The sequence below is a fragment of the Giraffa tippelskirchi genome, chromosome X (genome assembly GCF_054371585.1).
Source record: "Giraffa tippelskirchi isolate mGirTip1 chromosome X, T2T-mGirTip1v1.2.pri, whole genome shotgun sequence".
NCBI lineage: Eukaryota > Metazoa > Chordata > Mammalia > Artiodactyla > Giraffidae > Giraffa > Giraffa tippelskirchi.
Genome location: NC_137289.1, coordinates 50,571,320 through 50,593,252, shown reverse-complemented (window position 1 = coordinate 50,593,252; position 21,933 = coordinate 50,571,320). Strand labels below are relative to the sequence as shown.

General features: G+C 51.5%; 1 protein-coding gene across 7 annotated transcripts in view; it reads right to left on the bottom strand.

The window, feature by feature from the left end:
- Positions 1-541: 541 nt before the first annotated feature.
- TSC22D3 (TSC22 domain family member 3) overlaps positions 542-21,933 on the bottom strand; it is a 64,147-nt gene continuing 42,755 nt past the window's right edge. For 3 of the 7 annotated variants that reach the window (XM_081567329.1, XM_081567331.1, XM_081567328.1), the window contains exons 3-5: positions 3,207-3,258; positions 1,831-2,057; positions 542-1,437 (exon numbers count right to left, since the gene is read on the bottom strand). In XM_081567329.1, coding sequence (XP_081423455.1) covers positions 1,410-1,437; positions 1,831-2,057; positions 3,207-3,258 — 307 coding nt within the window. In that variant the 3' untranslated portion in view covers positions 542-1,409. Of the gene's footprint in view, positions 1,438-1,780; positions 2,058-3,206; positions 3,259-3,975; positions 4,346-9,309; positions 9,360-21,933 lie in introns of those variants that run through there. The other 4 variants (XM_081567330.1, XM_081567332.1, XM_081567334.1 and 1 more) reach the window with 3 other exon arrangements.

Genomic DNA, 21,933 nt, shown 5'->3' with positions numbered 1-21,933 from the left:
TCCTTTTCTCACTGAGGTCCTCTTAGCGCCTTTTCCAGTGTCAGTGGTCTCCTGTGGGTGGTATTAAGGTAAATGTACTGAGTGATCTGCATGATGTTTCAGAAGGGGAGAGGCCCACTTGTGTTTATTTGGTTCCCCTCTTCTTGCTCCCTCACATGGACCCCCTGCCATTTTCTTTTGGGGCCTTTCTTGGGGTACCCTTCCTTCCAAATCACCCCTCAAGCTGAAGTTGTACATTAGTAGTCACCTCACCACTCACTCCCAAGCTGCCATATGAAAATATGCAGAAGTGCGAGAGAGGGATGGATGGAAGATTTGCCATAATAGCTGTGTGACTTTCAGCAAGTCACTTCAGCGGGCTGAGTCTCAGCTTCCTCACCCGTACAATGGGGTTGTTGTGACAGTTATGCAAGATCATGGCTGTAGCACAGGCCTGCCACTCAGGTGGTGCCCGTGAACAGATGAGTCAGAAAAACAGTGCCCCCAACCATCATTAGGGCCTCTACCACCCACTCCGTTTTAAGCTCAGGCAGACACCAGGTTTATTTTTAGAAAAAAAAAAAGAGCAAAGTTTATTGAAATTTCAAGCTACATTTCAAAAATCAAAATCAAAATCCTGGAGACATAACATCAGGATAAGGTGTTAGAAAGTGGGAAGTGTTCACTGCCACAGAACTCCCTAGAGACAAGCTCCCTGAGCACATCACCCAGGCATCATCGGGTCAGAGTCATCCCCTTGTCCATGAGAGGACACTGGCAAGCTAATTGTTCTCTGCACTTGAAAGTTTTCCACAACCATTAAAAACAAAACAAAGTTTTCAGATGACAAAGTCCCAGCTGATCTTCTCTCAACCCCATTCTATGTAGTCAGCACCAGTGAATGGTGGGTTTGGCATTCAGAAGGGGACCTCACATGTATTCAGGGGACATATGGGGCAAAGGTTGCAGCAGCAAGGCATTTAGAGGCTGGCCCCCCTCCCTGCCTTTACTCTTTAGTTTTACTTAACCTAAAGGACAAACTGGATCCACTTGGTAAATGAACAAATCTAAGAATTAGCCTTAAGAGACAAGGGACCACTCAATACTTCCAAAGCTGGTTAGGCCCTTCAACACATAGGTGTATGTGTATATGTATACATCACTACACTAAGATACAGATCTAGCCCTATGGGTATATATACGCATGTATGGCTATATAGAAAAAACTATGCCAATACTAACCAAACAGAACTTTGTAAGCGGTCATCCCAAAGCCATAATCGCACACTGGGCTGTGCACAAAGCCATGCATTACACCATATTCACCAACAGAAGGCTGACTTGGCTCATTCTCTCCCAACTGTGGCCCTGTCCTGGTGAGGCAATGGAGGAGAGAGAGGTTGCCTCTGCTTAAACCACAATTGGTTTCTTCATAGGACAGTTGTTGTCAGGTTGAAGCTGTTGAAAATGTCCATGGAAATGAAAAAAACAGACCCCTTAGACTTTCTGGAGCAAACGGGCGGCCCGTCTCAAACTACCTTTCTCCTTTGCCAGTTGCAGCTAAATTGCCCAGGCCCTGGGAGCCCACAGGGCGCAGTGGCATTAGAGGCTCACTGGCTTGGGGTGATGAGGCCCCATGCAACTCAGCCTCTAGAGACCTACTCTTTGTCAGGGGTCTGTCACTGGAGTGGACCCAGGTGGCCATGTCCTTGGGACATCTCTTGGCACCAGCTATGCTAGGTGTAAAGTTCTCCACGTGAGATGACGCTTGGGGAGCCAAAAAACAAACTGGAAAGAACTAGGTAGAACAAGTTTAGTGGCTCTGCCCACCCTGAGGACAGAGCCACTTACACCGCAGAACCACCGGGGGCCTCGGGGGTTTCTGGGGTTTCGGGAGCTGGCTCCTCGGGGCTCAGACGGGACTGGAACTTCTCCAGCTGCTCTGGGCTCGCCAGGGTCTTCAAGAGAGTATTCTCCCGCTCCAGCTGGGAGTTCTTCTCCACCAGCTCCCGGATCTGCTCCTTCAGGATCTCCACCTCCTCTCTCACAGCATACATCAGATGATTCTTCACTAGATCCTGTCCCGGAGGAGATGACGATAGAGGCATCCGTTAGCCACGGCGGCCCCTCTGCAGCACTGTGCCCCGGCCATCGGGGCACCTGCTGTCTCTCACATCACTGACCACCATACTTCCCTCAGCATGCTGGCCCTGTGTGGCCCTGCTCCTCCCGCCCCTTTCTCCCAAGCACCTAAAGCCACGCTCAGGAGAGCCGTGGGATCGGGGCCATGCCTGAGTTGAGAGCCCAGCTTAGAACTACGTAGGATTCTCCCCCCATAAGTTTCTAATAACTTTCAAAGCTGGCCTCTTGGGAGCCTTTTGGGTGCAACTTATGCTGGCTGGTGGTGGTTCGCTCTATCTCCATTTCCACATAAGCTCCTGCTGCTGGCCCTGATCCCAGGGAACACCTGCAATGCACCCCCTACTGTCAGTCTGCTTGACACATCTTCACCAAGAGAAGAAAATGGGCTATTCTGGAGCCTCTCCCACTCCTCATAAGCCAGCATACTGAGCTGCAGCTGCTCTGCAGCCTGGCCGGACAGGACACTGGCCCTGGGGGAAGGTACCAGCGTGGCCGTATCCTCTCTGAATTCAGATGACTGCACTGGAGGCAGAGAACAGTGTCCTTAGGCTCCAGGGCACAATGAAGTGGTTGCTAACTGCTCGATGCCCCAAAGCCCTGCAGCCACTGTGGCTGCTTGGTGGAGTATGACCTCTACCTGGTAAGGAGAGGGAGAATGGTTGGGGGGGTGCTTTGCCTCCTGTCTCCTCCCAACTCCTGACCCCAGCCCAGGCTCTGCAGAGGCACTGCAGTGCGCTTACATCCAATGAGCTCTGGCCCCTGCCAAGTATGGGATCTAGACAAATGCAGGTGTCTGAGCTCCCTGCCCTACCATGGGCCCAGGAGAGAGCCAGACACAGCTGCAAAGCCCTGCGACTGGAGAAGGAGGAGGAGGAGGAAAGGAGAGGGCCCAGCAAGTGTGGACTGGAAATGCTCTAAAAGGTGCCATTCCTATGGGACTCTACTTAAGGCCTCTAAGGGGAGAGGAGACAGGCTGTCAGCTTCCCCAGGCTCTTGGCTTTTGCACCCACCCCCTCACCACTACCCTGAGTTACATAAGCAGAAGCCAGGTCTGGGGATGACAATGACGCAGTGATGCCACTCACCATGGCCTGCTCAATCTTGTTGTCTATGGCCACCACACTGGCTCCAGAGGCACTGTCAAGACAAAAAGGAAAGCGACCACGTTACCCATTTGGTTCCAGTCTTAAGTACCTGGTAGTGGTGGCCACAAGGTCCTCCCTCTGCCCCAGCTCTTCCTCTCTACCACCGCCCTGGCCGGGAGTTTCAGGCACTTTGTCCCCAGGTCCCTTTTTGGCCTCTGCAGGAAGCTTCACCTCCCCACCCAGGCCAGCTGCCGGCCACTGCTGTCCGGAGCTCCGCGGGGAGCGGCGCGCGGGTCCGGGGGGGTGCACGGGCCAGCGTGGCCTGCTCGGCGACGTGCAAACAATGGGGGCGCGCGGCTCAGCGAGTCGCCTGCTGCCGGCCCATTACGGCGCCGGCCCACAAGGTCCAAGGCAAACCTACCGAGCTCTGCAGCTAGCTAGGAATTCCTCCTCGGCTCAGAAGCTTCCGGCCTGCTCCCCAGCGGCGCACGGCGCGCGGCCAGCCTCCTGCCCAGCCCTGCCGCCTCTGCCTCCGGCTGTGGTAGCTCGTTCCTACGGCGCAGCGGCCGCAAGGACGCTCCGACGGCGGATCCCAGCGCGGCGGTGAACCCCCCGCCTCCCGCCCCCCGCGTCCCCTACCTCCGCCCCTTCCCAGGATGCTGCACCGCGGGGAACGGGGGCCGCCGGCACACGGCTCGCTCAGAGATCCCGCTCGCAGCCCAGCCCCCGCCGCCGGCGCCCGGGCTCGGGAGCTGTGGCCAGCCGTTACCTGTTATCCAGCTTAACGGAAACCACATCCCCTCCAAGCAGGGAAGAGAAGAAGGAGATGTTGAAATTATGCAGCTGATAGACCGCCACCTCCATGGGGGTCTGATACATTTCGGTGTTCATGGCTCGGGCTGCCGGGGAGCTCTGGCCGGGCTGCGGGCTGGACTGGGCTGGGCAGGCTGGGCGGCCGCCGGCGGCTGGCGCGCTGCTCGGGGTTGGGCTCTGCGCGTTGGGCCCTGGGGCTAGGAGTGGGGCGAAGGCTGCCAGGAGGACCCAAAGCCGGGCGGGCGTTCCAGACTTGAAGGGAAGTGACTCGAGGGGTGTCACCTAGTGTGTCACAAACTCCACGGCCGCCGGTCCAACCCAGAATCGGAGATATTTCGGCTCCTTCTTCTTTATATAGGAGGAGCCGGCTGCGTCACATGGCGTCAGGGGCCATGCAAATGAGTCCTGTACCGGGCTTTGTGGACCAGTTAAACCACATCCCCTCCCTGAACCTTAGGCTGGGACTGTAAACAGTTCAGCACTTTCTTGTGCCAACTGGCATCTCCAAAGAGGGCTCTGGAGATTGGTAAAAACCAAACTGGAGCTGATTTCTTAGGGAAATGAGAAGTACAAATGCCATTATAGGAGCTGCTGCTGCTGCTGCTGCTGCTGCTGCATCACTTCAGTCGTGTCCGACTCTGTGCGACCCCATAGACAGCAGCCCACCAGGCTCCCCCGTCCCTGGGATTCTCCAGGCAAGAACACTGGAGTGGGTTGCCATTTCCTTCTCCAATGCATGAAAGTGAAAAGTGAAAGTGAAGTTGCTCAGTCGTGTCCAACTCTTCACGACCCCATGGACCGCAGCCCACCAGGCTCCTCCGTCCATGGGATTTTCCAGGCTAGAGTCCTGGAGTGGGGTGCCAGTGCCTTTTCCGATTATAGCAGCTAGGAAGTGTTTGGTAGAGGGTGGTGCTGGTTTTAAAAGCTCTCCCTCAGATGTCAGCCAACACACTCGCCCGTCTTTGCCATGCGATCACAAGCTGCCACCCTGGATACCCACCCTCACCACCAGTACGCTCCCTCCTTCCTGCCACGTGCCTTCTTGGCCTCTCTCCTGCACACAGACTTTGTCACCTGCAGGTCCCCTCACCCAGCCAGCTTGCCCACTGGCTTGCCCCTATCCCTGGTACCTGTCCACTCACCTCATCCTCAGATGTACCTGTCCATACACTGACACATGCACAGGTCTGTGGCACGCACAGACTAACCAATCTGTATGTGACAGTGTGCTTGTATGGAGGACACTATAAGTGTTTAGGAATGGGGAACATGCACAAGGGAGCAGCTGGGGGCCAGGCAGGTGACAGAGGGGATGGGGAGGAGCCAGTAGGGGGGTGGGCACTGCAGTGACCACAAGATGCCAGAAAATACTTGTTAAATTTTTTGGCCATACCATGCAACAAATGGGATCTTAGAGTTCCCTGATCAGCGATCGAACGCACTCCCCCTGCATTGGAAGCACAGAATCTTAACCACTGGACCACCGGGGAAGTCCCTCATGGCCTTATTTGTAAAGACAAGATTTTGTTACTTTCATAGAAACAGCAAATGACAACAAATTTATGAATCAAGGCTATATATAAACCATCCCAGGAGAATATCTGCCCTGTGATGGGGTCCAGTCATATACAGGGTTACAGGGTACTTCACAAACACATTCCAAGTCACAAGGAGGATGAGGTGATTGTTGCCTACTAAAAATTACACGTTTCCATCAAAATATATTTTCATTCTTTCTAGCCTCAATCTTAAAAAACAAAAACAAACCAAACCATCAGAAGCTTGAGGTCCTTTTATCCTGCTCTTTCCTAAGTGAGGCCATCTAGTGGACAGAAGGAGAACTGCATCCAGATGGAGCAATCGAGATGAAACAAGGGACAGGTGATGCAACTGGGAGTGTTATTTACACCAACTCAGGACCATAAGGAGAACATCGGGTTCCACCACATATACAATAGTTTGGATGAAGTTGGGGCCAGTACCCATGAATCAGTTTGTGATTCAGGCTATGGTCCAAAGAAATACCTTAGTGCAATCATGCTATTGGAAAAGTACTGGGGGCTTCTTATCAGCAAAGTTTATTATTTGCTTCAGGATGTTTCACCTAACCAGGTGCCTGGCATGGACACCCTGTCCAAGGCCCCAGTTAAGCCCAGTCTGAAGGCCTTAATTTTCTCTAGGCTGCCAGTGCAGTTATGCCATCGAACAGCCAACATTTTTTAGTATGATGTGAAGCTCCCAATGGATCGTGTGTGTGCTAAGTTGCTTCAGTCGTGTCCCACTCTTTGCAACCCCGTGAACTGTAGCCTGCCACGCTCCTCTGTCCATGGGATTTTCCAGGAAAGAATACTGGAGTGAGTTGCCATTTCCTTCTTCAGGGGATCTTTCTGACCCACGGATCAAACCTGCATCTCTTATGTCTCCTACATTGGCAGGTGGGTTCTTTACCACTAGTACCACCTGGGAAGCCCTCCATTGGACCCCATTGGCAGTAATACATGGACCAAGATCATTCTATTTGCAAAGGACTGACTAACAGATCTACCCAAGCAAACCTATTGCACTAGCCCAGGATGGTGATTTTCTTCACCCCAGTTTGGCTGGGAGACAATCCCAATCTCAGGATATCAGGTTATCCTCAGGTCACAAACTCTCTGAACAAGGTGTTCACACTAAGCTGCGTGTAGTAGATGGAACAAAGTGCAGACTGTATTTATAGATCATCAGGAACATTATCTGAGGAAAAAAAAAAACCAAACCTTCTTAAATCTGGAGCCTAATCAATATTGGAATTCCCTGATATCTTAATCTGCCCTCTGTGTCACATAGAGCTTTCCTGGTCCAGAAAGGGTCTAAGCTGACCTTTCATTTGCTTGTAAATCTTTCTTAAACTCACTATTGCTACCCACCTCAAGATTCCAAGGGAGATGATGAAAGAAAAAAGAGAGATAAATAAGCAGGGTCAGGAGGGAAAAAACACCACCAGGAAAACAGGGCATAGGAGAGGAGAAAAACCGGCTCCTTCAATGGGAACTCCCTTATATGGAGAGAGAGGCATAAAATTCCAGGTAGTTCGGGGAGGGGAAAGCAAAGAGGTGAAGTTTGCTAGCGAGGCTGTGTTTGAAGTGTACGTTGTTGTTGTTGCTCAGTCACTAAGTTGTGTACTGTAAGTGTACATTAATTATACTTCAATTAGAAATAAGCTCAGTTTGAGACCCGTTGACAATAACAGCTACCATACACTGAGCTTCGGCTATGGGCCAGACGCTGTGTTGGCTGAGTTACAAACCTGGCAGTGTAGGCACTGTTACTGTCATTTTTACAGATGAAGAAACAGAGGGTCTGAGAGGCTACCTTGCCCAAGGTGGTGGCACAGTGAATAAATTATAGAGCTGGGACTCCAGCCCAGGTCTTCCTGACCTAGAGACCAAGTTTGTTCTTACTACACTTACTAGTGGGGCAGGGAATAAGTTTATTGAATGAGTGAATCAAGGCAGTTGGTGGATGTGTTGAAGGTGCCAGGAAAGTAGTGAGGGAGGAAGAAAAGGTGGGGGCAGGCGAAGTATGCCTAGGACACCAGCAGCATGTGGGACCGGAAGAATATCCAAAGTGTCTAAATGAGCTTTATAAGAGGGCTTTGCTCACCTGCATTATTTCAAAAGGCAGCTACGCAGTCCTCAAAGAAAGCCCTCTCTGTCTAGAAAACTGAAACTATGAGTCCCACCAGGTGGCTCCCAGGATGGACTACACAGTGCCCCACATGAGGTAGGGAGTCTCGGAATAAGAATCCAGTCAAACCTAAAGTCCCAGGGCCCCACTAACTGATGCCCTTAATTAACTCTTTCCCCCCATTCCTGCTGTGCTCAGCTTTTAGAAGAATGAAACAAGAGCAAGAAAACAAGCTCATATCTGGGATGTAGTTTAAAAAAACAACTTGGAAAGAATGTCCCAGGTTCAGCCCACACTCAGCGGATCACTCGTCCCCTGTTCACCTCTAGTTCACCAACCGGTAGTGAGAAGCACTCCCCCTGAGGCCTCATGGTTCTCGGTTTGCAAATCGTGGCTGGACCCCTGGACCTCCAGGGTTTGCTAAACTAAGGCCACCAACCTAAATAAAAACTGTCCCTGTAGGAAGATTTTCAAACAGCAGGCATAAGGGAGATGCGGCGGGTAGTAGGGGGAGAGGGAGAAACTGGAGGAACCCAGAAGGCTTTCTGCTGAACCCTGGGCACACCAGAAAATTCCTCTGTCCAGAATAGCTGCACCAGACCTTGCAGTGAGTGGAAGTGTGCGCTACATAGGTATCTGTGATCTGATCTGATTTTTCTGAGTAAAGTGCTGATCCATGAGGCTGTCAGCATCCTTGTGCCCTGTGGACGTGGGCCCCAAGCAGGAAACAGTGGCCTAAGGATTCAACAGCACAGCCGCCCCAACATGTGTGTTTCCCAACTCCCTTTCTCCCATGCTGTGAGTTACATGACAGGCTGGACTGAAAGCCCCCACAGTCCCAGCACCCAGCTGATGAGCCGGCTCCTTTGCCGGCTCTGATCCTAGCCCTACAGCTGTGGGTTTCTGTGGTTAAACAGACACAGCTGACCCTCCGCCTCCCAGGGTGACCTTCTAGATGGAGGGCAGCAGGAGAAGGGTGGGTCAACTCAACTCCCACCATCTCAGGTGGCCCTGGAAGTCACCTGAGGCTGGATGTTGAGACACTTGTTCTCTTGGAACTGGAAGAAGTGTCTCAACATCATCACCAGTCTCCTCTACTTCAAAAGCCAGACTCTCTAGGGCCGGAGCCCCTTCCTATTTCGGGTTCCCACAGCCCAGGAAGACGGAGAGTGGCCCGTCTGGGCCACAGAACCCGTGGGCAGGATCTGAGCACGCTGCTGAGGTGTGGGGACCAGATTGGGGTGGGTGCGGTAGGTTGGGGGTGGCAAGGAGGGGGAACATCTCACTTCCCTTTTTGTCACACTCAAAGCATTGTGTACCACGCAGCCCAGAGGAAGCTATTTATAGGCAAGTCTTCCTTATTTTCTACAGGATATGTTCCACCCCCAAGATTCAGCCCTGTTGCCAGCAAAACACAGGGTCTTGTGTCAGGAGATGCGGGAAGGTATGGGACTGGCCACCAAGGAAACGCTGAGTTAGGAGCCGGACAAGGAAATCATAAAGGCTATTGAGCACCGGAGCATCAGCACAGTTGACGGGGTGGCTGCAAACAACCCTCCCCACTTACTCCCCTGCCACAGGCCCCCTCCACCTGAAGCTCTGTCTACCTCTAAGTACTTACTTGTCCCTTTTTCTGAAGAGGCTGGGGGAGAAAGGAGGCTGAAATGCCATCATTTAATTTGTCCTGGCTTCACTCTTCTCTTCTCTCTTGCCCTCGGGTTCCACGCCAGGGGTGGGAGAACACAGACAGGAAGGACGCTGCCACTTACATGGTTACTTTAGCCTCATGGAAAATCCCCAAAGTCCAGAAGGAGGGATGCGAGAAGGAAAGACAGTGACAGACAAAGTGCCTTGTCCTCAGTGGGTCACGTGAACTGCCCTACATGGCTGGGACCCAGCATATCGACTCTGGGGGGGCAGGAAAACGGGGAGGAGGATGCAGGCGCAGATGCAGAAGGTGGCGGTGGGCTGCAGGGAGCCCAAGGGGAACTGTGGCAGAGAGGGACACTGTCTTGGAAAAGTGGCTCTAGCAACCAATTTGGGCCAAACCTTGGCACCGAATGGTGGCAGAAGCAATGAATTGTGCCTTTCAGCTCCCTCCGGACGGGGTCCCCTGTGAGCCTCACAAACAATCTCCCAGTGACACTACAGATGACAGGCAGAAGCAAGCCCCATCTGGACAAGGCATTCCACCCTTCTGACCTTCATTCAAAGAAGCCGGAAAGGGCTCTTGTCACATCACCTTGGTTGCCCCACCTCTGGCGTCTCACTTTGCGGGGGGGGGTGCGGTTTGTGCTGGCATCTCAGCAAGACTGGATGTATTGGCAACGTTATCCAGGAATGCAGTTTAGCTCAGTGGATCTTAAATTTCATGAACCTTGTGTCAATATTTATGCTTGTCTCCCTTCTCCTTATGCCTTGCAGCTGGGAAAATTTACCTCCATAACTTTTCTAAGTTCTCTTCCCATTTTCCACTGTCCCCATTACCCATCTACAAGTATGAAACAGACATTCCTGAAAAAAAAAAAGAGAATGTCAAATTCACCTCAGTAAATGGAATACCCATCTCCTCCCCACACTAGTTGCCATTATCATTCAATTCAGTTCAGTTCAACTCAACTCAAATCAAAATAGATTAACACCTATTCAAAGTACAAGGCACATTTTATGGAAATTAAAAAAAATAAATATACAAACTGGTAGTACAGGTCAACAACTGTGCTTCTTTCTACAATATCCTAGGCCTGTGGCGAACTCTGAAGTCTCCCTACTGGTTAGATCTCAGTGAAATGTTTACTTCAGGAAAAAGCCTAGGGCTTCAGGGTGCTCAGGATGGCAGTCTGTGGTTTGGGAGGGCCATACCACCATCATCACTTCATTCCTGAGAATTGGGCACGCTTGTTTTCTCCACACCCTGTCATTTGGTCCGTGTCCATCTAGACAGGGATAACACAGCGGTCAGGGGCTTCCCTGGTGGCTCAGATGGTAAAGAACCCAGCTGCCAATGCAGGAGACATAAGAGACTCCAGTTTGATCCCTGGGTCGGGAAGATCCCCCGGAGAAGGAAATGGCAACCGACTCTACTATTCTTCCCTGGAAAATCCCATGGACAGAGGAGCCTGGTGGGCTACAGTCCATGGAGTTGCTACGAGTCGAACACGACTGAAGCCACTTAGCACGCAACAGAGCAGTCATAAAAGCTGGAATTTCCGTGGGACCTAAGGCTCCACATGGTGGTTGACAGTGCCAGGGTCCCTCACGCTGATTCCCTTCCTTTGTAAACCAAGGGAACAAATTACAGGTCCTTAAGGGTCTCACAGTTGCCAGTGTCTTCCTTCTGAGAAGGGGGGGGAATCTATGTTTAGCATGGGGGGGAGGTGGTCACCTCTGTCTGCCAACCTCCTGGTCTCCCTTCTTTGGCCAGATCCTAGTGGTCTCATCCTTGTTCATATGGCCCTCCCGACTAGTGAGCATCTTCAGGTGGGCAAATAACCCCCCTCATCGCGGCTCACCTTCTGGGAATCCCTGTGCTCGACAGCCTTCCCAGAGGCTGGGAGAGGAAGCAGCAAGAACACAGCCACTCTCCATGTCTGTTCATCTGCACCAGCCCTCCACCAGCTTCTCTGGGCCAGGGCGAGCAGGGCCTCTCCCCAGTCCTTCTGCTCTGTGGAGCAGCCACAAGAGCCGAAATTCCAAGCCAAGCCATTTTTTTCTGGCAGTTGCTGGGGTTACTCTGAGTGGTATGTGAAGGACTTGGGATGATTGGCAATGCTCGGAAGATGAGAACCAGGAGGATCTTGTTGGGGACGCTGAGCCAGCAGACGAGGGGCCTGTGAAGAGGCCAGGGGCTCTGAGGTGGAGCACCTGGCTCCACTGCGGGCCCCCGTGATAGAATGGGTGACCTCTGAAGTGGTCCAGGTTCCCTGGGGAACAAAACGCTGGTAATAATGCCGGCCTCTTCAGGCGCAGGGAGGCTCCCAGGCCAGGATGGGTAAGCATTATGAGCCTCCCGGGGCTCCCACATTGTACTCCTGAGGCCCTTGCTTTACTCACAGTGGAGCTATTCACAGTAGGCTCACTTGAGGTGGCTCCTTGATCCTCTGTTGTGGGACTCTGTGGGCCTCTGGCTCTACAGCCACCTCCCCCCTCCCTCGGGTTTCCTGGATGGAAAGAAGGCAGCCCAGCTGAGGTGGGGCAATGACAGGAAGGGGCAGGCTACACGCTACTCCGTGAACAGAAAGAAAGGGGAGAAACAAGGCAAGCTCCTCCCTGGACAGCCCCCCTGCCCCCAAACTCCCCAGCCACGGGAACTGTGCCAGGGAGCTCAAAGGAGTGCTGGGAGAGGTTAAGGAAGGCCCCCTGCCCAGGGTTTGAGAACTGCTGACAAGGAATACACACACCTTATCAGGAAGAAAGAGCAGCACAGAAGCACACACACACACATTTATGCAAACATCCTTTCGGCCTTTGACGAAGTCTAATTCACAGAGAGGGGCTTCCCTGGTAGCTCAGCTGGTAAAGAATCCGCCTGCAATGGAGGAGACCCTGATTCGATTCCTGGGTCGGGAAGATCCACTGGAGAAGGGATAGGCTACCCACTCTAGTATTCCTGGGCTTCCCTGGTGGCCCAGACAGTGAAGAATCCAACTGCAATGCAGGAGACCTGGATTCGATCCCTGGGTTGGGAAGATCCCCTGCAGGAGGGCATGGCAACCCACTCCAGTATTCTTGCCTGGAGAATCCCCATAGACAGAGGAGCCTGGCAGGCTACAGTCCATGGGGTCACAAAAAGTCTGACGCGACTGAGCAACTAAGCACAACTCACAGAGATAGGCAAGCCCAGGGCATCATTCAATCTCTCTCTCTCAGATGATGCCAGCTTCCCTGTGACCCCAAAGGGGTAGTAAAGCAATAGGACATGGCAAGGAGTCAGGACAGGATACTCTAGACTCAGCCAGAGTGTCACAAGCCACAGCCTCTACTCTGACATCCAAGGATGACTGAGTACTGTGCAAGGGTCATGGGTGACAGGGTCTTGGGAGTGGAAATCAGGTGGGTATAGGGGGAACCAGCTTGAGACTACACACTGTCCACTGGCTGCAAGGAAGTGCTGGTGCTGCCAAGCCCAGTTTTCAAAGAGGTCAGTTACACATTCAAAGAAATAAAAACGAGCACCATTTGTGTACCATGAATCATATGAATGTCTAAGAGATGATTCCTGCAGGCACGTCATGAGATCAGTTCTAAGGAGAGCCAGTCCTGGCATAGATGTCATATGTGACTGACAATCTGTGAAGTGTGATTTGAATGGCACTGAGGAAAACTTCCCCTCAGTCCAAGCTGTTTGCCTGACCAGACTATTGCAGTGCCTACAAACGTCACCCTCCGAGTCATACCTTAGAGTTCTAATGGAATTCTTTACATTTTGAGGAATTAGGAATTTTTCTTCACCATGCAAAAGCCTTGGGAGAGTGCCACTTTCTGCCACTATCAATTACAAATATTTAAATCGGGATGAGCTCAATTTTTGTATTATTTTCAACAGAGTGGTCAGTGGCCGATCAGCATCAGAAGAGTAAACACAGCAGGTACACCTTGCTGGTGGGCTGCGGAGGGCAAGAAATGGGTCCAGATGAAGAGAATATGGATGTCTGTGGATTGGGGAGGGTCCTTTCAGATGTGGATGCAGCGCTTATGGCTCCAGTCCATGGAACTGCCTTTGGGAAGCACTGGCCTACAGGTGAGAGCCACGACAGGGTCTACCTGAAGAGTCACCATAATGCCAGTCACCATGACCCACTTTGTATCACACACCATGATGGGGTTGAGCACTGTTGTTGTTCAGTCACTTAGTCATGTCCAACTATGCGACCCCATGGACTGCAGCAGGCCAGGCTTCCTTGTCCTTCACTATCTCCCGGAGTTTGCTCAAACTCATGACCACTGAGTTGGGGATACCATCCAACCATTCTGAGCCTAACTTCTGTTCAGTCATCTCCTTCCCTCTCCTGTTTGGCTCCCTCTTTCCCTCTCACTCCTAAAAGCTTGATCAGAAAATGAATGAGAGCCACTATTAGAAAGATGACCCCAATCTGCTCTGATTTATAAGTCAACCTTTGGCAAATTTGGCCTCTCCATTATGAGGAACAGATTGCTTCTGAGACACTTCCCAGCTGTTGGTGGGAACTCTTGGCCTGGGAGGTTGGAGGTATGGGGGTGGGAATCAGGGCAACAAGGGAGAAGAAGAACCCAGAGAGAGGGTGAGAATGGGGAGGGGCTTCTTTTTTTTCCAACAGCACAGTCTGGTCAATTAACCAGCCCTACCCACCTTCAACAAAAGCCAGCTCTCCTCCAGCCCTGTGGCTGTCACTGCCTGGTCAAACATGGATCCATTCTGAGGTTGGCTGGAGGGCTGTGACTCACTGCCCCCTCAGGAGCTTGCTGGGCTGACTATAAAGACTGGCCAGGATCTCTGCCAATGTGCCCATCCCCACACTGAGCCAAGCCTTGCTCTCCCCTGCCCCTACCACCCTCATCCCATCCCATGGCTTGCTAGCGCCTCCCTGGCCAGGAGGGCGCCCTTGAGGCTCACTGACTCCCCCTCTCCCCAGGGAGAGCAGAAGGGGAATTCACTGCTCTCTGTGGTATGCATCCGGCCTGTGTTTTGGTATCTTATTTTATTTTTATGTTTAATTTACACTGCCTGCTAGATTTGGGGCTTAAGTAAACAAAGGCTGTGTTTCCCCCAAGGCTTGGACTTCCTGGTTCTCTGTCAGCAACTGAGTGACCCTTTTAACCTCTCACTCCTTGAGACAGGCAGTGTTGGGGGCGGGGTTGGAAGAACAACATACTTTGCGTGAAAAGCCTGGAAATTCTTAGTGCCAGCCTGAAATACCATCCCCTCGCCCTTCTCCACATGAATGTTAAGTCCCAAAGCTGTCTTACCAAGTACGGACTGCTTTTAAAGGGCACTGTAAGAGTGCAAGGGTAAAGCACAAGAAAAGGAAAATTCAAAGTATTCACATTGATATTTTTCTTTTGACAGATGTCTTTGTGCATGCTAAGTCGCTTCAGTGATAAGCCGCTTCAGTCGTGTCTGACACTGTGCGACCCCATGGACTGTAGCCCACCAGGCTCCCCATCCATGGCATTCTCCAGGCAAGAGAATGGGTTGCCATGCCCTCCTCCAGGGGACCTTCCTGACCTAGGGATGGAATCCCCAAGGGTTGAATCCGCATCTCTTACTTCTCCTGCATTGGCAGGCGGGTTCTTTACCACTACCGCTACCTGGGAAGCCCAATGTCTTTGTGCCATCAAGCAAAATCAGAAGAGCCCAGGTCTTGGTGGGCGGAGCCTTGGCAGTGAGCAGCCTTAAAGGCCTATAGACGGAGCAGAGCGCGTTGGGCCTGCCTGGGAAAGGCTTCCTGCCAAGGCTCATACATCTTAAAAAATAAGAGGAACACTGGCCCCTATGTCCTGGGATAGAGCTCTAACAGCAAAGTAACGAATCCTGGTTAACAGTTCTGACATCCTGTTATTTGCTAAAACTAATAATACCATGGTGTTTGTTGACAGAGTTGCAGAAGAACTAAAGTAAACATGGAAACTGAGGAAGGGCCAAGTGTAGACAATTACTAACTCAGCAGTTGAGAAGAGGGAGTTTCTCAGACACTCCTTGGACCTCTTTGGGTAGTGGGGCCTGAGCACAGTTGGGAGACAATCCAGACGCATCTGTCATCTCTCTGGGTGATTTCTCTCCAACAGTAGGCTACTGCAATAAGGGGCTTGGCCCACGGAGTTGAGTCCTCAGACAGAGAGTAATAACAAGAAGAAGTGAGAGGGACTCTACCAGTGTGCATGGCAGGGGAGGGGCTCCCTGAGAAACACGGCTCTAGCACTCGTCTTAAATGAACTTGGTCAAGTAGGAAGAAAACATATCAGAAGGCCAGAGTTCTTTTTCCACCTTACCCCTCAGACCCCCTGGACACTTAGAAGGCTTCTAAATCCCGAAGAGCATATGCTCCCAGCTCTTCGTTCATGAGATGAAAATGATGCTCCCCTCCCCAATACATACAACACACAAAATGTATGTGTTTATGGACATGCCAAAGTCTGGAAATGGAGATAATATTGTATTTTATTGCAGACTGATGATGTCCTTGACAACAATATATATATTTGCCTATGTACCCAGACATGGTGGATATCCTGTAGGCAGCACAGCTGATTTCTTCAGGAATATGAAGGTCCATGTCAATGTGGGGTAAGGGCCCTGTCCCCAAACACTGCTGGTAAAATGGCTCACCAGATGAGCAGCCTTATCACTGCTCTTTCAAAGTCTAGCATTTCTAACTTCCTGTCCAGTTCCAGTTTGTTGCTTCCATGGTTTCACAAGTTGTGGCTACTGCCTATGGGGAGGGGGATAGTGTGAGTGACTGATGTTCAAATGGGTATCAGCAAGTAAAATGTAGTCTATCGAAGGTCTTAGCAATTCTTTCCTGCACGGAGGACTTGTAACCTGCATAAAGTTTTGGCCTTGAGAGTCTCTCTCCAGGCAAGAATACTGGAGTGGGTTGCCATTTCCTTCTCCAGGTGATCTTCCCGATCCAGGGATCAGACCCATTTCTCCTGTGTCTCCTGCACTGCAGGCAGATTCTTTACTGCTGAACCACCAAGAAAGCCCCAAATGGCACCAGCAGTCAGTAATCACCAGGACTTCTAGCCTTTCAAGCAGGACTACAGGCACAGCCAAATAAGAACATATCCACCAGAAGTGGTCAGTGCATACGTTTTCAAGTGAGCAGTGACTGGCTTTCTAGACTAGAATACAAGCTCTTTGAGGGAAGGGGCTTATCTTATTCATCACTGTATCCCTCAGAGTTTGGCCCAGTGCCTGGCACACAGCTTCAATGCCATACACCTGTGCTTAATAAGTAAACAGAAGGTTTAGATGAGTATTTGAACTTGGTTCACGGCCCCCACAGGGAAGAACTATAGGCAAATTCATGAATTTGCTTCCTGTTAATATTTTAATTTGGTGACAATCATTGTCAGAGAGCAACTCTGCAGTTAAAAACACGAAAGACCAGTGCAAATCAAACATATTTGGGAAACCCAACACAATCTAAGTGGCCACTAATGACTTGGAATCAAGGCCCAACCTCTTCAATAAAAAGGATAATTCATCCGTGTGTGCGTGCCTGGTTCTGTGCAAATGCTGGGACTTTGGTCACTTTCCATCTTTAGCTGGAGGGGCTGGGTCAGTTGGGAACAGGGTACCCACAGGGAGCACTAGAGGGTGATGAAGCCCGGGAGGAGGGCAGCCAAGTCTTAGCTGGCAGTAACATCAAAGAGGGATTTCAGGCTAGCAAGCCTGATTCTGAGTGAGTGACAGCCATATAACTGGAATGATGTGCAATGGGGTGGGGGTGTGGATAAAAAACCAATCCTGATTAAAAACACCCTGATACCCGCCAACATAGAGGAAATTCTCACCACTAATGTCACCCTTGGCTTTGAAGTCCTGAGGATCCCTGTTGAAACGAAAAGTCTTTCTCAGAAGGGAAACTTTCATTTTTCTCAGGGAAGAACATGATGACCTGCTCAGTGTGGTCTGAATATACTTACTTTATTTGGAGTACTAAGTTGAGTATTGAAAATGAGTTTGGGGGCTTCTGGGATTAGTGGCCCAGGCTGACTAAGTATAGACTGGGCCTGAGGTGAGGCCTTACCATGGGTCCTGGCTAACTGGTGGCCTTGGGCTTTCAGGGGACAGGCAAATGTGTCCAAATATTCCTGAACTCACTGTAAATAAACCAAACTGCCTGAGTGGGCATGTCTGAATAGCAGAGTTTATGACAAAGGAGCTTGTTTTCTCCTGCTCTTCTTGGTAAACATAAGCAAGGTGTTCTGCAAAGGCCGTGAGGAGCAGTCATATATATGTCCAAGCCCTACTGGGGATATTTATCTTCAATGCTCCTTATGCAGGGAACCTGGTTTGCATGCTCATCAAAGAATCCTCCCTGGAAATCTCCTCCTCAGGTCCTACCAACTCACTGATAAATTGACATAGGTGAGAAACTGACCCCCAGGAACGCTCTGTGACTGATAAGGGGTACATGGGTTCTCCTTCCCTGGGGTAATTTCTTTTTTACCAAGAGCCTCCTGTTAACCCCAGGGAATGAGTCCAGTGGGGGGAATGCCAGGCAGGAGGTCAGGTTGCTGGGCGAGCTTTCTTTGGCCATTTTCTGCCACTCTCTGTTGGCAGCTGACTTCTCTGCCTGTGTAGCAGGCGGCCCTGGCGGCAGACACAATACTCACACCAGAGCTGGCCAGGGCAGCCCTTGCCCCCCAGCACCCCTCCTTCTTGCCCTTGTAAAACTGGCAAAACCTCAGCCCCAGAATCCCACTCTAGCTTGAGCAGGCGATGGCCAACTGCCTGATACCAGGCAGAGTTGGGCTGATGGAGGGAGGCAGGGGAGTAGGGCTGGGCAGAAACCCCCCCAACCCCTGTGGCTCTGTTGTGAGGTGCTGACAGCTGGGAGAGGACCTGAAACCAGTTAGCTTGGGGCTCCCAGCCAGCAGTGTATTTTCATCTTGTTTTGACTGGGACTGTCCTCCTCTGTGTAAACACGTCCATATCAAGGGGAAGAAAATGTAGAACAGCTTAAAATAGGTGGGTGGAAAGCATCCCACCCATGAATCACCAGCTCAGGGAATGCCCTGCAGGTGGGCCTTGCTTTAAGCAAACCTGACATATGAAAACCTCAATTCAGCAAGAGGGCAGGGATGCACAGCTGTTAGGTCTTGACCTATCACTGGAAGATCTCACAGCCACATCTGGTCCAAATAATAACATCAGTAGTTCCCGTGCACTGATTGCTTAGCGGGCACTGTGCTAAGATTATATCCATTAGCCTTTTGAACCTTGTCAATAGCTATGGATAGTTGACAGTAGTAGGAATTGGGTATCAGATTATCTCAGGCCCATTTTGTGGATGAGGAAACTGAGGCTCAGACAGGTTTAGGTGACTGTGCTATGTGCTAAGTCGCTTCAGTTGTGTGTGACTCTTTGCAACCCTACGGACTATAGCCTGCTAGGCTCCTCTGTCCATGGGATTCTGCAGGTAAGAATCCTGGAGTGGGTTGCCATGCCCTCCTCCAGGGGATCTCCCCAGGGATCGAACCTGCATCTTCTGCATTGGCAGGTGGGTTCTTTACCACTAGCGCCATCGGGGAAGCCCCAGGATAGTTGATAGTAGGAATAGGGTATCATATTATCTTAGGCCCATTTTGTGGATGAGGAAACAGAGGCTCAGACAGGTTTAAGTGACTAGCCTAGGGTTACCCAGCTAGCAGTTGCAGAGGCGAGACATGAACCTTTAGTGTGTGATTCTAAACTCCAGGCTGTCTCTGGGTGGGCATTTCACCTTGTTTTGAGATTTCTACGGAGGGCTGCATTCTAGGCATGAATGCCCATTTGTGCTGAACCTCTTTCATCACAGTTCGCAGGGGAACTGTTAACAGGCCTTTATCAGGGTTAGGGTGGGGAAGCCCCTAGATTGGGGCTGGTTCTTTCCACTGACTAAAAGACTTCCATGGGGAGAGGGGCCCTACCAGCATGCCAGGATGGGATGGATCTGCATTTCAATGCAGGCCTGGCAGACTGGTTAAGGCAGCAGTCCCCAACCCTTTTGGCACCAGGGACCGATTTTGTGGGAGACCATTTTTACACGGACTGGGGGTCAGGAGATGGTTTTGGGATGATTCAAGCACATTACATTTATCGTGCCCTTCATTTCTAATCTGATGCTGCCAATGATCTGAAAGGAGGTACCAGCTCACAGCACAGAGGTTGGAGACCCCCGGGGTTAAGGACAACTGCTTGACCAGACACAGGGAAGGCCCCTCCTAATTGCAAATCAGTACAAACTACTCCCACAGCAGGCTGGGGCAGGGACAAAAGACTCAATATAATCCAAGTAGAAGGAAAGACCAATTGTAAACACATATTTTTGAAACGAAATGTCACTGGTCAGTGTTGATGTTGGTGCAGGGCTGGCCTCCAGGCTAAACTGTGAAGGAGGAGTCTGTGTTCAGAACCTTCCCACTTCCTTTTCAGGTACCTTCCTCCTGCTTGTCCCTGAAAGTGACCCGTGCCCTCCTGCTGCCTAGGGTTCCATGGGGCCCCTCACTAATGTTTGGAGGTGCCCTGCCCTTCCTAGCAATACCCCCTTTTAAGGGCGACAGTTGTTCTCCCTCTCTGCAATGATATGCACCCAGCCTCTCCTGAAGGACAAATCGGGGAAATGTGTTTGTGTAAACGGCAGGTAATGGCTTAACAGATTTTCCCCAGATCATGGGGCTCTAACCCTTAGATTTCAGTTAGTGGTCCAATTTTACGCCCAGGTGGGGACCTAGGGGTGGGGAGGGAACAAGCTAGTGGGGGTGCAACAGTGGGAGAGGGGAGATTGCTCATCAGTGATCTTCAAGTCCTGACAAGTAGGCCATGTGCTACTCTGACTATAGGTTAAGTCTGGGTCTGCATAGAGGGATAAGCACTCTGCCCTTACACTCACTGTATTCTTTCCAGAGCATCGTGGACAGGGCACTGGGGTAACAGTCAGGAGACCAGAGTCTGGCGTGGTTTTGCCCCTGGCTGCCAGAACAACATTGGAAATATTTCATAACCACTCTGGGCCCCAGTTTCCCCTAAATGTAAAATGAGAGGATTGAGACTACAAATGTATAGTTATTTAGGTGCTTATTTGATGAATGATACCCCCATTCAGGGGGCTTCCCCAGTGGCACTAGTGGTAAGGAACCTGCCTGCCAAGGGGACATAAGAGACGAGGGTTCAACCCCTGGCTCGGGAAGGACCCCTAGAGGAGGGCAAGGCAACCCACTCCAGTATTCTTCCCCGATTTGTCCTTCAGGAGAGGCTGGGTGCATATCATTGCAGAGAGGGAGAACAACTGTCGCCCTTAAAAGGGGGCATTGCTAGGAAGGGCAGGGCGCCTCCAAACATTAGTGAGGGGCCCCATGGGACCCTAGGCAGCAGGAGGACACGGGTCACTTTCAAGGACAAGCAGGAGGAAGGCACCTGAAAACGAAGTGGGAAGGAATCCCATGGACAGAGGACCCTGGCAGAGTACAGTCTATGGGGTCGCATGGAGTCGGACATGATTGAAGTGACTTAGCACACACGCACCCGCGTTTAGACTTGAGAGCTCCATGAAGCTACATACCAAGGGCCTGTAACAGTGTCTGGCACATAGTAAGTGCTCAACAAATGGAACAACTGAAGGAAGGGAGGAAGGAAGGAATGGCAAAAGTGGCTTCTAAGGTTGCTGCCAGTCCCAGCCTTGATGTCCTCAAATGCAGCTCTTTATAGTTGTGCCTCTGAGTGGAGAGGCCCAGGCCGAGGGCTGAGTGAGGCTTCCAGGTGCTTGCCCTCAGGACCAGAGGGTACAGGGGCAGCCTGCACTGTGGAAGGGCAGCCTCTGGGACCAAAGGCGGCTGGGAAGAGCTTCCAGGAGGCCCAGGAGGCTTTCAGGATGTTGGATGGGGGCGGTGGTGAGGAATGTAGGAAGGGCAGGGTCGGTCAGGAGGACTCAGGAGAGTAACTTTTACACAGTTTTCTGTAAAACAGGAAGCCGAGATAACACAGACTTGATGGGTGTCTGGGCTGAGGTAGGAAAAGTGCCGAGTTGCAATGGTGACTCAAGGTCAGGAGCTGGAATGGGGCCCGGAGCTCTCAAGTCTCTGCTCACCCCCTTGGGACGGGCCCCTGGCTCCAGGCCAGCTCTCTGAATAGCTCTCCCACCCCTACTCACCCCTCTGCCATTCTAGCTTCTCAGGCCAACCTGCTTCCCTGACCAACCGACCAGTGGCTGCCCTCTCCCCCTCCCCCAAGGTGACGTGAAGTCCACCCCCAACCTCCCTCTGGAGGCAGATTTGCCGCTCCTTGTCACATCGCCTGCATTCACACACTGACGCAACTCTTCCCCTTCTTTCGCAAAACAGGTGCATTCGCCAGGCTGCCTCTCCTCTCCCTTCCCCTCCCCTCCTAACATCCCCCTGCCCTCCCCTCCCCAACCCCTCTCCATGGCCAGGGCCCTCTCCAAGGAATACTCCTGTGTCCCCACTCTCCTCCAGCACCCTTTCACATTTTAACAGGACCCACAGTTTCAATCCATGAGAATGAGTCTTTAAGAGTGAAATTTCAGGTATTAGTGAGTGGAGA